This window comes from Lepidochelys olivacea (genome assembly GCF_965140295.1).
Source record: "Lepidochelys olivacea isolate rLepOli2 genome assembly, chromosome: 1".
Classification (NCBI taxonomy): domain Eukaryota; kingdom Metazoa; phylum Chordata; order Testudines; family Cheloniidae; genus Lepidochelys; species Lepidochelys olivacea.
Window position 1 is genome coordinate 252,846,133 of NC_140411.1, and position 13,548 is coordinate 252,859,680.

Genomic DNA, 13,548 nt, shown 5'->3' on the forward strand with positions numbered 1-13,548 from the left:
GTTCCAAAGACTTCAGGAAGCCGGGACTGACCATGTAGGCTGCTATCTCCCTCCCCTAGAAGACACTGCTGGGATCTTAGCTATCTTGCAGCCATGGGGAGCAGCCAGGAGTCACTGCCGGAGGCTGCAGAGGTCAGAGACTGGCTAAGGGGGCTCCTGCCCTTTCCTCCAGGAGACCCTGCCATAAGCCACTTTTCTATCGGGGGAGGGTAGAAAGAGCAGCACAGAGTCCCTGCTAGAAACTACTGGAGACAGGGGGTAGTATGTTGGGCCCCTGCTGGGAGCCACACACCCCTCCAATGGAATGAAGGGACAGGCTGTAGACATATTCGGCCAGTTTGTACTTTTTTCTTTTTAGTCCCAGGCTGAAATGGAAGCTATATTTGGATGGGCAGGAGGAGGAGATGGCACCAGAAGTTGGCTGAAGAATGTAGCTAGAGGGGAAAAAAGAGGTATGTGGAAATTAAAAAATAGGGCAAGGGGAGGAGTGCAACTAGCAGGCCTGGTTGCAAAATGGTCTTATTTGAGAACAATTTTTTTCAGGAAAAATTGCCATCAGGGTTGAATTTTTTGTTTTTTTGCAAAAATATTCCTGCCTCTTTAATATATTTGATTTTTTTTATCAAAATATCATGAAAAATCATTACCAAATTTTATTTAACCCAACCATTTTTTCAGTAAGTGAAAAATGTTGATGACCATTTTGATGACACTGTTGATAACTTTTTAACTGGAAAAAAAAAGTGCAGAGACAATGTTGACAAAAAGAACAACAAAAACAGGGAGAGGGCCTCTTTTGAGCACTTCAGAATGCAAACAACTTTGATATTTTTCATGTAGGCTTCCATGTTTTGAACCAGCTCTAGAAACTAGTAAGCTCTGTGCTTTTGACGTTTTGCATATTTGTTGTTTGGCTGGGTACTTTTTCTCTCTCTGGGCTTGGCTACATAGAGAGTTACCAGGTGGCAAACTGGGGTGTAAGTCTGTAGCACATTAGCCTTCTGCACACTGGCTGGATGTGTGGACCCTATTCCCACACACTAAATTTTTTGTCATGTGTTTTGATCTTCTCCAGTTTGTAACAACAATAAATCAAAACGCACTACAGATCTTTTTTTTAATGCGTGGTAACAGGGCCCACATGGCCAGTGCCATGGCCAGTGCCATGGCCAGAAGACTAGTGTGCTGGAAATTTAGACCCCAAGCTTGCCACACACTAACTCTCCATGTAGACAAACTCCCTGTTTCTATATGTCTTTCTTTTCTATGTAGATTGTAAGTTCTTTGGGGGCAGGGACTGTCTTTCACTTTCTTTATACAATACTTAGGCCTCACTCCTGTCTGGGACCTCTAGGCAATACTGTAATATAAATAAGAAGGATAATGTTCAAGTGTATGAACAGTCCATAGTTGGAAGACCATAGATGTCTAGGAGTTCACCACACTGAAGCTGTCACTCATATCCTTCTGCAGACAGAACAGATAAATTAGGCCATACATATTTTAGCATTTTCAAAGGCAAAAAACACACACAGAGAACTGAACAACTAAAATGAAACAGGTTTCAGAGTAGCAGCCCTGTTAGTCTGTATTTGCAAAAGAAAAGGAGTACTTGTGGCACCTTAGAGACTAACAAATTTATTTGAGCATAAGCCACAAGTACTCCTTTTCTTTTGTAAAATGAAACAGGTACAGTTGTGTAATGCTGGATTTATTTCAATACACTGTAACAAAGCTTCTCACAAAGTGCTCTGGACTGAATTCCCAGGTGAATTAGTATCATATTTAAATACTGCATGCCTATGATTTATATAAACAGCTGTTATACTCATTAGAAACAAATCTGCTCAACTGGAAGGTATTAACTGTTTCTAAATTGCACAAATAACGTTTACTTGGAATTTGATTCAGTTACATGCTTTTGAATGTCAGTCCACTATCCGTAATCTAATAAGCCCTACCCACAGTTTACAATGATGCAATAAAATATTGATTTAACTGTTTTCACATTGAATTGATCAACCGAACATATAATTAAGTCATCCTATAACTTTCCCTTAGTGCAAGTGCATTATCTTATTATTACTTAAACAGTCTAGATGTGTATTTAAAGCCTAAATCAATGAGGATTGCGAATCTCAGGCATGTTTCAAGGCAATAATTATACCAAACTACTGTATGCATTTACTGGATTCTGATTAAGGCTTGGCAGACACTTACAAAAATATGTGTAGGGTCTAAATATATATTGCCAGGACCTCAGCTTAGGGTTGCCAGTTGCCAGGCATCCGTTTTTTAACCGGAACGCCCCGTTGAAAAGGGACCCTGGCGGCTCCGGTCAGCACCGCCAACGGGGCTGTTAATAGTCCAATCGGCGGCACAGCAGGGGTCTGGGGCTAAGCCAGGGGTCTGCTTGCCCTGGCTCTTTGCGGCTCCCGGAAGCGGCTGCTAGGTCCTTGCGGCCCCTAGGCGCATAGGCAGCCAAGGAAGCTCCACATGCTGCCCCCACCCCCAGTGCCAGCTCTGCAGCTCCCATTGGCCAGGAACTGCAACCAATGGGAGCTGTGGGGGCGGTGCCAGCAGGCACAAGGGCAGTGCACAGAGATTACCTGGCCGTCATGCACCTAGGGGCTGCACGGACCTTGTGGCCACTTCCTGGGAGCTGTAGTAAGTGCCACCGGGACCCCACACCTCCTCCTGCACCCCAACCCCCTGCCTCAGCTCGGAGTCCCCTCCCGCACCCAAACTCCCTCCTGGAGCCTGCAACCCCCCCAATACCCTGCCCCAGCCTATAGCCTGCTCTTGCACCCTGAACCCCTCATCCTGAGCCCCACCCCAGAGCCCACAGCCCCAGCTGGAGCCCTCACCCCCTCCTGCACTCTGAACCCCTTGGCCCCAGCCTGGAGCCCCCTCCTTCACCCCAAACCACTCATCCCTGGTCCCACCCCAGAGCCTTCACCCCCAGCTGGAGTCCTCAAATCCCGCATCCCAACACCCTGCACCAGCCTAGAGCCCGCTCCCGCTCCCGCACCCTGAACCCCTCATTTCTGGCCCCACTGGAGCCCACACCCCAGCCCAGAGCCCATACTCTGACCCCGTACCTCAACTCCCTGCCCTAGTCCTAAGCCCCCTCCTTCACCCCAAATCCCTCATCCCTGGCCCCACCCCAGAGCCCATGCCCTCAGCCGAAGCCCTCACCCCCCTCCCGCACCCCATCTACCATGCCGCAGCCCAGTGAGAGTGAGTGAGGGCGGGGGAGAGTGAGCAACGGAGGGAGGGGGGAGAGAGTGAGCAAGAATGGGCCTCCGAGAAGGGGTGGGGCAGGGTTGGGTTGTTCTGTTTTGTGTGATTAGAAAGTTGGCTATCCTACCTCAGATGGTACAATACTTTGATTTCCACCAGCTCAGGATTTGGTCCAGAGTGCTTTGCATTAGGTATCTAAGCAAAATCCTTGTGAAAGACCTGTGACTGCTACAAATACACAGTGAAAATCATTGAACATGCCTAACATTAGTAAAACAAAACTCCCCCTGAAGACAAAGCAAAGGTTCCATAGGAGTCTATTGTAAGGTCTTATAGATTGCCACCTATATACACAATTGCTTTTGCCGTGACATCAACATCCCCCATGAGACAACATCCTTGCAAGCCCGCTGGGATCAGCTTTTGTCTGATACATTTTCTTACTTTTGACTCTTCTAGGCAGATCCACATTCCGTCACTGGCTGACTACCCTGAACCAGATGCTGTTTATCTCACTTTACCCAATGATAGTTTAACAATGTAATTTCAAAACGTTTGTGATCAGATTGAAAAGGCAAAATTAATCCTTCGTCCTTTCAGCCTATTTCTCACAACACACTAGAAATAACCTGTTCAATAGTTATAGGCCAGTCACAGTAACCAGACTTAAAAGTGCACTGGCTGAGATAAACGGAGAAAAGGGAATTCCTACACGTTACATTAGTATTTTATAATCATTTTAAAAAATATATTATAAAGGCAGATAACGGGTCAGATTTTCAAAAGAGCTCTGGATCCAACTCTTCCCGTTCAAGGCACCTACATGAAGTAGCCAGTCTGAGCACAATTGTGGTTGCTGAGACCTTTTGAAAATGTGGCCCCTCATGTATAAAGGGGGCTACAGCATCACAGAAACCCTGACAGTTTAATTGTTGGGAACATTTCCAGGACTGTGGCTCAGCCACTGTCTCTGTGGGTGCCAAATGTACCCTTAAAATTTACATTTACAAATCTCAGTATTTGAGCCTCTATCTGATTTACTCCTGCAAGGACTACTCAGGTGACTGAGGGCTGCAGATTAGGCCTTGCTGTATTTACATGTACTAGTGTATTGATTGGAATTGCAATTTTTGTTTCTGATCTGTTGTTCCTTACCATCACCGCAATCTGTGGTGTCTGCTGGAAAATGGTAAATCAGAAACCTTCATAAGACATCAGGTTCCCTTCTGCTAGAGTTAAGGTAGTTGGTCAGATTGTTCTCGAATCATCCAGTGGATTGGCAATGACAGAATTGTGGATAAGAACAAAAAGTGGCAGGTAAGTCAAGAAATCAAGAAGATCTAGTTTCTGGATGTGTCGCAGTTCTCTCTGCACGGCTTTCTCATGCTCTTCACTTATCCCTCCAGCCTTCAGCTCTACCAAAAGTTGGTCCACGGTGATGCTGCCGGAGTGAGAGTCAATATTCCACAGAAATAATTGCTGGAAAACAGTAAGGAGGTTATTGTTCTTATTACCAGTTTTCCTTCATTTCCAGCTTATTTTCCTCACTAACAAAGTCAGCTACCTGTCAGACAGTCTGGATGCAATCTTTGGCTCTTGCTCTGTGTAGCTGAGTATGCTGAGAAAGGCAAAGGTGGCTCTAAACCACTTTTTCCCCTCCCTTAATCCTGTGGGCAGCCAATGGCCAAGCTGTCCCCCAGCACAAACGAGAGCAACCATAGGGCTGTTCTAATTTATGCTGGCCTAGAATGATCCTTTAGGGGTCATGCTTTGCCAGCTGGAGATGAGCAGAGCAAATTTTTCTCCTGCCCCACTCCCTTCAGCCTACATCACACCCCCTTCCACTATGGAATGTCCCTGCCCTGCCCACAGCAGGACCTGACATGTTGTCTGCATCAGGTGGGGCTGGTGCAAAGTTGGCTCTACTAGCTGTATGCCAACCCAGGAATCTCCCTTGCCACTGCAATCTTTATCGACTGGTAAATACTTAGAAGCACTTTAGAGATGCATAGAGAATCATAACAGTATCTGGGCAATAAGCCACAAATACCTTGGGCAGGTCACATCATCTCTCTGTGCCTCAGTTTTCCCATCTGTAAAATGGTGATAAATGATACTGGGCCTCTTTGCAATGCACTTTTAGCTCTCCTGATGAAATGTGATGTCTGAGAGCTCAGTAATAATAATAATACAGTGCTAAAGGAACACTAGAGGCCAGAGTTTCAAAGGGTATGTCTCCATGGCAGCAGGCAGTGAGCCTCCCAACCTGGGTGGACAGACTCATGCTAGCCTGGATTGAGCTAGGACATTAAAAATGTCAGGGTGGACACTGAAGCTTGGGCAGCAGCTCAGGTTCTCAAGCCCACCTAACCCCCAGGGTCTGAGCTTGGCTGGCTAGCCTGAGCCTCCACCAATGCTGCAACACCTACACTGCTATTTTAAACATGTTAGCTTGAGTTAAGCTAGCACAAGTCTGTCAATCCAGGCTGGGAGGCACATGCCCCACTGTTGTGGAGATGTACCCAAAGGAGGGGCTTCAATCCAGCCACTAGGTTTGTGCCTGAATATTTGCCTGTGCAATTTTTTTGTGGTTGCCCACCTCTAAGTTTGCACATGAAAATTGCATTTGCTTGTGCAAATCAGGTGGTTAGGTATCCCAGCTACTCAATTTATGTGCTTGAAGTTCTGGGTGAAAACTTGGAGGATATATCCAAGGTCAGGCTTAAAGGGTCCACAGCTGTAATGTGATACTGCCAAGCCTCACGGGCCCCCAAACCGGCCCAGCCTAAAACTTGTGGGTTTTTTTAATGTGTTGCCCCCCATCTAGAAAATATCCGCCCTCCAGAATGAGAGATGCAACTATCTAAACATCCCAGCTGCTGATCTGAGTGACTCATAATGAACCAAGCCAGGACACGGGGTTTGTTCTGAGCAAGTGGAGTTAATGCATGGATACACATTGCACCACCTCTCTGCAACTCTGCCAGCTCTAGTCTTGTGTCCCAGCAGGGGACTGAAATTGATGAGACTGTTGTACTCAAAAAGAGCACAGGATCGCATAGCTAAGCAGGGACAGGCTTAGTCAATACTTGGTCTGACCTTTCACCCATACAGAGTTTGGTCCCTGCAGATTAAGGCTGAGGTCAGCGGTGAAGCTGTAGAAGGAAGTTAACACCGCAGGTGCAGAATTGTATTTGAGATGGATTTAAAAAACAAACAAAAGCATTTCATTTTCCATTTCTGCTATCTGATCGCTCATGCTGGAAGAGTACAGACACAAACACACATCCAAGAAAAACATTAAAGCAAACTATGCTTGAGTGGGTTTTTTGTTTGTTTGTTTTTTACATTTAAGGTAATATTTTTGCAAAGGGAATCTGAAACTCTTGCAGTCTGCTCTGGACATACATCCTGAGACAATCTGCGTTACATAATGCATGTTCCATAACTCCTGATCACTCCTTCAGAACCATAATACACTCCTTCAGAGCCAAATACAAGAACATACATATTTATACCATTTTAAAAATACAGATTGGGAAAAATTCATCCCCGATGTTACTCCCTGGAATCACTAGTCTTCTTCTTCTGCACTTCTGTCAGCACTTTGTACTTTCACTGTCTCCATCTGCATTCTGTAGTGGAGCACAAGCCCACTGTGTTGTTCATTATTTGTATTATGGTATCATTTTGGCCCCAACCAAGATCAGAGCTGCCCTGCCCTGCCCTAGGCAAACACATAGTACAAACACATAGTGAGAGACAGTCCCTGTCCCAAAGAGCTGAAAAACTAAACAGAGAAGATAAAGAGTGGGAAAAAGGAGGGGGTATAAATAGGGAAAGATAGGGAACTGAGGCACAAAGAGATTAAACAATTTGCCTAAGGTCTCCCAGGGAGCCTGTGGCAGAGGCAGGAATTGAACCAACATGTTCTGAGAGCCAGTGCCTTAGCCCCAAGACCATCCTTCCTCTTAAACAGAGTTACTCATGTGAACTGTAATGACTACCCCTCTTCCCCACATAGGTCATCCCTAAGGTTCCAGGGGGCATTTTCAGTACTGCAGCCCTGACCACCACTACCACGTGTGCTAAATAATAACTACAGGCATTATGCCTCAGTTCCATAACTTTTCAAATAAACAGTGACAAACACCTCCTTACAAAACGCATTGGCGAGAAATCCCCAAAAGCTTTCAAGTGGCCCAAGAAATGCTTTCACGTGCAGAACAGCTTGCCGAGAACCCTCTCGCACAAGCACAGTGCAGTTAAAACCTTACCATGCCCAGTGCTTACAAAACAGAGTGCCTGTAGGCTTGCAACGGTATTCCTGCTACCTGGGGAACAAAGAGTGAGCTGTGGTTCAGAGCAGACCACAGAAATGATAATAACAGCCTTCCGTTTGTCAACTGCACTGGCAGAGTATACCAGCAAGCACTCGCATGTGTCATGGCACATCACAGCTGCATGACTTAGCATTGCCTCTTTCTTCTGTAGTGAATGCAGTGCACACTGCAAGGGGAGTTCAACATAGTGATACCTCCATCTCAGTTTCCAAGCAGCTGTGCCTCCATATGCTTTGTTTCAGAGTAGCAGCCATGTTAGTCTGTATTCGCAAAAAGAAAAGGAGTACTTGTGGCACCTTAGAGACTAACCAATTTATTTGAGCATAAGCTTTCGTGAGCTACAGCTCACTTCATCGGATGCATACTGTGGAAAGTGTAGAAGATCTTTTTATACACACAAAGCATGAAAAAATACCTCCCCCCACCCCACTCTCCTGCTGGTAATAGCTTATCTAAAGTGATCACTCTCCTTACAATGTGTATGGTAATCAAGTTGGGCCATTTCCAGCACAAATCCAGGTTTTCTCACCCCCCGCCCCCCCCCCCACACACACCCACTCTCCTGCTGGTAATAGCTTATCTAAAGTGACCACTCTCCTTACAATGTGTATGATAATCAAGGTGGGCCATTTCCAGCACAAATCCAGGGTTTAACAAGAACGTCTGGGGGGGGGGGGGTTAGGAAAAAACAAGGGGAAATAGGTTACCTTGCATAATGACTTAGCCACTCCCAGTCACTATTCAAGCCTAAGTTAATTGTATCCAATTTGCAAATGAATTCCAATTCAACAGTTTCTCGCTGGAGTCTGGATTTGAAGTTTTTTTTGTTGTAATATCGCAACTTTCATGTCTGTAATCGCGTGACCAGAGAGATTGAAGTGTTCTCCGACTGGTTTATGAATGTTATAATTCTTGACATCTGATTTGTGTCCATTTATTCTTTTACGTAGAGACTGTCCAGTTTGACCAATGTACATGGCAGAGGGGCATTGCTGGCACATGATGGCATATATCAAATTGGTGGATGTGCAGGTGAACGAGCCTCTGATAGTGTGGCTGATGTTATTAGGCCCTGTGATGGTGTTCCCTGAATAGATATGTGGGCACAGTTGGCAACGGGCTTTGTTGCAAGGATAGGTTCCTGGGTTAGTGGTTCTGTTGTGTGGTATGTGGTTGCTGGTGAGTATTTGCTTCAGGTTGGGGGGCTGTCTGTAGGCAAGGACTCGCCTGTCTCCCAAGATTTGTGAGAGTGTTGGGTCATCCTTCAGGATAGGTTGTAGATCCTTAATAATGCGTTGGAGGGGTTTTAGTTGGGGGCTGAAGGTGACGGCTAGTGGTCTTCTGTTATTTTCTTTGTTAGGCCTGTCCTGTAGTAGGTGACTTCTGGGAACTCTTCTGGCTCTATCAATCTGTTTCTTCACTTCCGCAGGTGGGTATTGTAGTTGTAAGAATGCTTGATAGAGATCTTGTAGGTGTTTGTCTTTGCCTGAGGGGTTGGAGCAAATGCGGTTGTATCGCAGAGCTTGGCCGTAGAGGATGGATCGTGTGGTGTGGTCAGGGTGAAAGCTGGAGGCATGTAGGTAGGAATAGCGGTCAGTAGGTTTCTGGTATAGGGTGGTGTTTATGTGACCATCGTTTATTAGCACTGTAGTGTCCAGGAAGTGGATCTCTTGTGTGGACTGGACCAGGCTAACTTAAGCTTGAATAGAGACTGGGAGTGGCTAAGTCATTATGCAAGGTAACCTATTTCCCCTTGTTTTTTCCTACCCTCCCCCCTCCTCAGACGTTCTTGTTAAACCCTGGATTTGTGTTGGAAATGGCCCACCTTGATTATCATACACATTGTAAGGAGGGTGATCACTTTAGATAAGCTATTACCAGCAGGAGAGTGGGGTGGGGGGAGGTATTTTTTCATGCTTTGTGTGTATAAAAAGATCTTCTACACTTTCCACAGTATGCATCCGATGAAGTGAGCTGTAGCTCACGAAAGCTTATGCTCAAATAAATTGGTTAGTCTCTAAGGTGCCACAAGTACTCCTTTTCTTTTTGCATATGCTTTGTGTCATACTAAGACAACTCAACAACAACAATTGCTGTTCTCCTGTTTACTCCCTTAGACCTCAGAAATCAACAACTGTTTCTTTTTTCCAAGAATCCTTTTATTAGCTACCTATATTTTCCAGTGTTCCCAGAAACCTCTTGCACATAGTTCCCACTAACAAAAGTGACACGTACTGTACAGCATTAAGTTCTACTCCATGTATTCAATCCTGTCAAACAAGCACGTCTGATATTTATTTTGTGCTGCAAAAGCAACAGTCAGGATTTACCCCCAACTCTGCTAATCTAAAATAGGGGAAAAAATACTTAAAGGGTCACACTCAACTCAAGGCTGTCAGACCAACCCTGATAGTATGTATTTAGTCGGAAGTTTTCAGTGGTCCAAATGGACCACTGAGTGTTTACCTCCCGCTGAGATTCAATAGGCAATAGACACCTAACTGCCATTGTGACTTTGAAAATATCCCCCTAGTTTTTTTTTCCACTTGCACTTATCACGTTCTATCAACCAAAATTAAAAACATGCTGCGTGAGTCAAATTCTGAGCTAGTGCAAATCAGTGGTGCTCAAAGGGCTCCTGGTTTACATTGGCTGAGAATCTGGCCAACCAGCATGATTGAAAACATTTTAAAAATACATTGGCGAGCAAAACACCTAACAACCTATTGCATGCACAACAAACTTCACCCCAATCAAATCCTTGCAGAAAAACGCAAGGGAAACAAGTGAATTTTGCCACGTGACCAAAAAGTCATCAAATGCAGACCATTCTGGCAGACCAAGGAAGGATGAGAATGCCCTGCCTTCAGCCCCTTTACATTTTAACCAAGACTCATTTATCTTGGGAAGCTCAGTTGATCATGTCTGCTGCAGTGTGGCACAGGGTAAGAAGCAGACTGCCAAAGAAGTGGAACCCAAACCATATAAAAGGCTTTATTAGACTGTAAGCTGCCTTTCTAGTCTATAAAAAGAAAAGGAGTACATGTGGCACCTTAGAGACTAACAAATTTATTTGAGCATAAGCTTTCATGAGCTACAGCTCTAAGGTGCCACAAGTCCTCCTTTTCTTTTTGTGAATACAGACTAACACGGCTGCTACTCTGAAACCTTTCTAGTCTATGTTAATACAGAGAACAATGAGGCTAGAGCTGACCTCAGGTTTTCTGACTGACTGTTCTTCTGGCAAAAAGTGCTGAATTTTGACTAACAATGATCTGAATGACTTGTTTCAATAAAGTCAAAATGTTTCATTTCAATAAAGTTTGTTCTGATTTGGAACAACAAAACAATTCAAAATTTTGGAATTTCCCACAGAATGGAAATTCCAGGTTCTGACCAGCTCTACAAGAGGGCCTGATCCTGACTGGGATCCTGATTGGAAACACTACTTGAATACAAATGAAATAACAACAACAGTAAATTAATTATTATTATTATTAGGTCAGAGCCACCACTTTAGTCTTCACCGGGAAATCAAAATTAGCCTCACCTTAAAACCTACCATCCATTATTGTACATGTTTCCCTGATGTAGAAGTTAAAAATACCAGCCCTCCTAAACTAAGGCTGGAAGAGTCTAAGCATGAAGTAGGATCAAAACAACAATCAGAATGGTGATGGGTTTTGCTGGGGTTGCAGACAGAGCATGCATGCGTACTCTGCTACCCCTAGGCTCCCCTGCTGGCTCGCATTCTTGAGAGTGAGCAGGGGACTGAAATTGCCGAGAGTCTTGACCCAGGCAATTTCAATGCCTTTGCTGGCACACAGGAATGGATCTGGCAGGGGAACGTAGGGATGGGGCATCATAGGGCTGTTGTCATCTGTATACCCATGATGCCACTAACTCAGTGTGGTTTGTTTCGGTCATACAGCTTACCGGCTGGGATTTTAAGACCTTACACTAAGAATCACTTTATCTGTCAGGAACTCTCTTTTCAAGTACTGCCATCCTCTAATTAACAGAGCACAGCCATGCTACAGCACTGAGATGGCCACAGTCTTAGTTGGAAATCCTGTGCATTCTGATTAGTCAGGATAGCCAATAGCACTACTAGGAGTTGTATGCAAGATTAACATTTGGGGGCCCAACAGCTGAATGACGTTTTACTGACTCATTAGGAATTCTGGCTGAAAAGTGCCATCACAGAAGCTCCCCAGACTTCCCTGTCTCTGAGCCAGCAGCTGTTTCGTCATCATTTATACAATGGATTCATATTCTGCTCTGCAGAAACTAGGAATCTGCTCTTCCATGCCACCACTCCTTTATAGCCCTGACTTCCCCAGTGGCCATATATAGAAAAGCCAAATCCGATGACATTAATAGAGATAATTAATGTCCAGAGAAGATTCTCCATCCCTGATAGAGAGCAGACCAGCTGCACACAAACTGCAAAGAAAACAAGAGTTAAGTTCCCATTTCTCATGTAGTCAAGCAATGAGGATTCTTCATTTACGCTCAGGTTTCCTGGTATGACTTGCCAGTTTTGGAAGATGCTGTATTCTAGGCTGAGCCCACAGGACTGTTTCTCTGCACTGCACCTTTCAGTACATTAGAGGTACATAGCCTTATTCTGGAACTGCTGTCTGAATGGAACCCCCCCTGAAGTCAATGGAAATTGCACATGTACAGTGACTATCAAGGTGGCTACGTCATTTGTAATAAAGATAATGGAAGAATGTTAAAGGAAACTGTACAATTAAATCTGAGTTAGGGATGTATTAAGCAATAGTATAAGACTCAAGAAGTCCGTTCAGGTAAGTAACCCTATGAGTTTTTGTTAATGCTAGAGTTGGGACAGAGCCACAAAATTCAGATTTAAGAAAAGAGTCGGGGTCTAGTTTTGTCCAGTATAAAGACTTGCCTTAATAGTGAAATTAGAAGCCTAATTCAAGGAAGATTTTGAACCACCTCCACCACAACCGCCCTCTGGCTTCCAGTTGAAACTAATTATGAAATAGCCCTTTCCTCGGCTAAGGGTTTGATTCCTATCTTAGATATAGCACTGAGTGCTTTGTAATATCATTCATGCAAATGCAAGTGCGGTAGCTGATTTTACAAGATATGCAGAGATCCCTATGTGCTCGGATAGGTTCTTCTGTCTTACACTGTGCTACAAATCACAGGCGACTCATTGGTTGCTCTGCACACCAGACACCCAGGATCATCAGTCCTCACTGATTAAAAAAACCCTAATACACATGAGAGAATTAGAATGATTCTGACAGAGAAATGGAGAGAACCAGCAAAGCCTTGCAGACCAAGGCAAGAGACTTTGCAAGGGATGGGACAGAGGGGAGGGTGATGGCACTGAGGGATGGTGCATCTTTGGGTTTTCATTCCTGCATCTGTCACTGCCTGCAGCAGAACATCGAACCATACCCAGGCCCAGGGGTAGTATGTGTTGAGGCAAGTGAAGGAAAGGAAGAGGAGAGCGAGGCAGGCCTTGGCTCAGAGATTTCCTTATCCTTCAAACAGAGTCTATGAGCCAAGACTAGTGTAGGTTTTTCTTGACATGACAAAGGTGCAAGCAGCCCAGTATTACTGCATACTCCAAAGGCCAGCATGAACCTATGTGATCAGCTGAGAGGAGATCTGGGAAGAATTGTGCAACAGGAGCCATACCTTCTGAGGTCACCATTGCCCTAGGTTTACTAACCTACATGACTTTTCACAGGTCTGTAGGGGACACCATTGTCATCAGCCAATCTGCAGCCTCCCCTTGCCTGGAAGGCTCCCTCAGTGCCATGGGGAGGAGGATAACCAAATACACAGTGCCTTCCCCATAGACAAAAGCCAAGAGCTGGAAATGCAGACATTCTGTCTGACTACCCACTTTCAATTTTGTGGAAGTCCTGCCACACCCAACCTCCACTTGGAAAGTTTCCCTCAAATCCAGAGCATT

General features: G+C 44.9%; 1 protein-coding gene across 1 annotated transcript in view; it reads right to left on the minus strand.

The window, feature by feature from the left end:
- Window positions 1-4,019: 4,019 nt before the first annotated feature.
- The window catches only part of LOC311514346 (uncharacterized protein), a 240,923-nt gene continuing 231,394 nt past the window's right edge, over window positions 4,020-13,548 (minus strand). Inside the window, exon 16 of the mRNA XM_084616902.1 lies at window positions 4,020-4,722. Within this exon, the coding sequence (XP_084473028.1) occupies window positions 4,492-4,722 (231 nt within the window). The 3' untranslated portion in view covers window positions 4,020-4,491. The remainder of the gene's footprint in view (window positions 4,723-13,548) is intronic.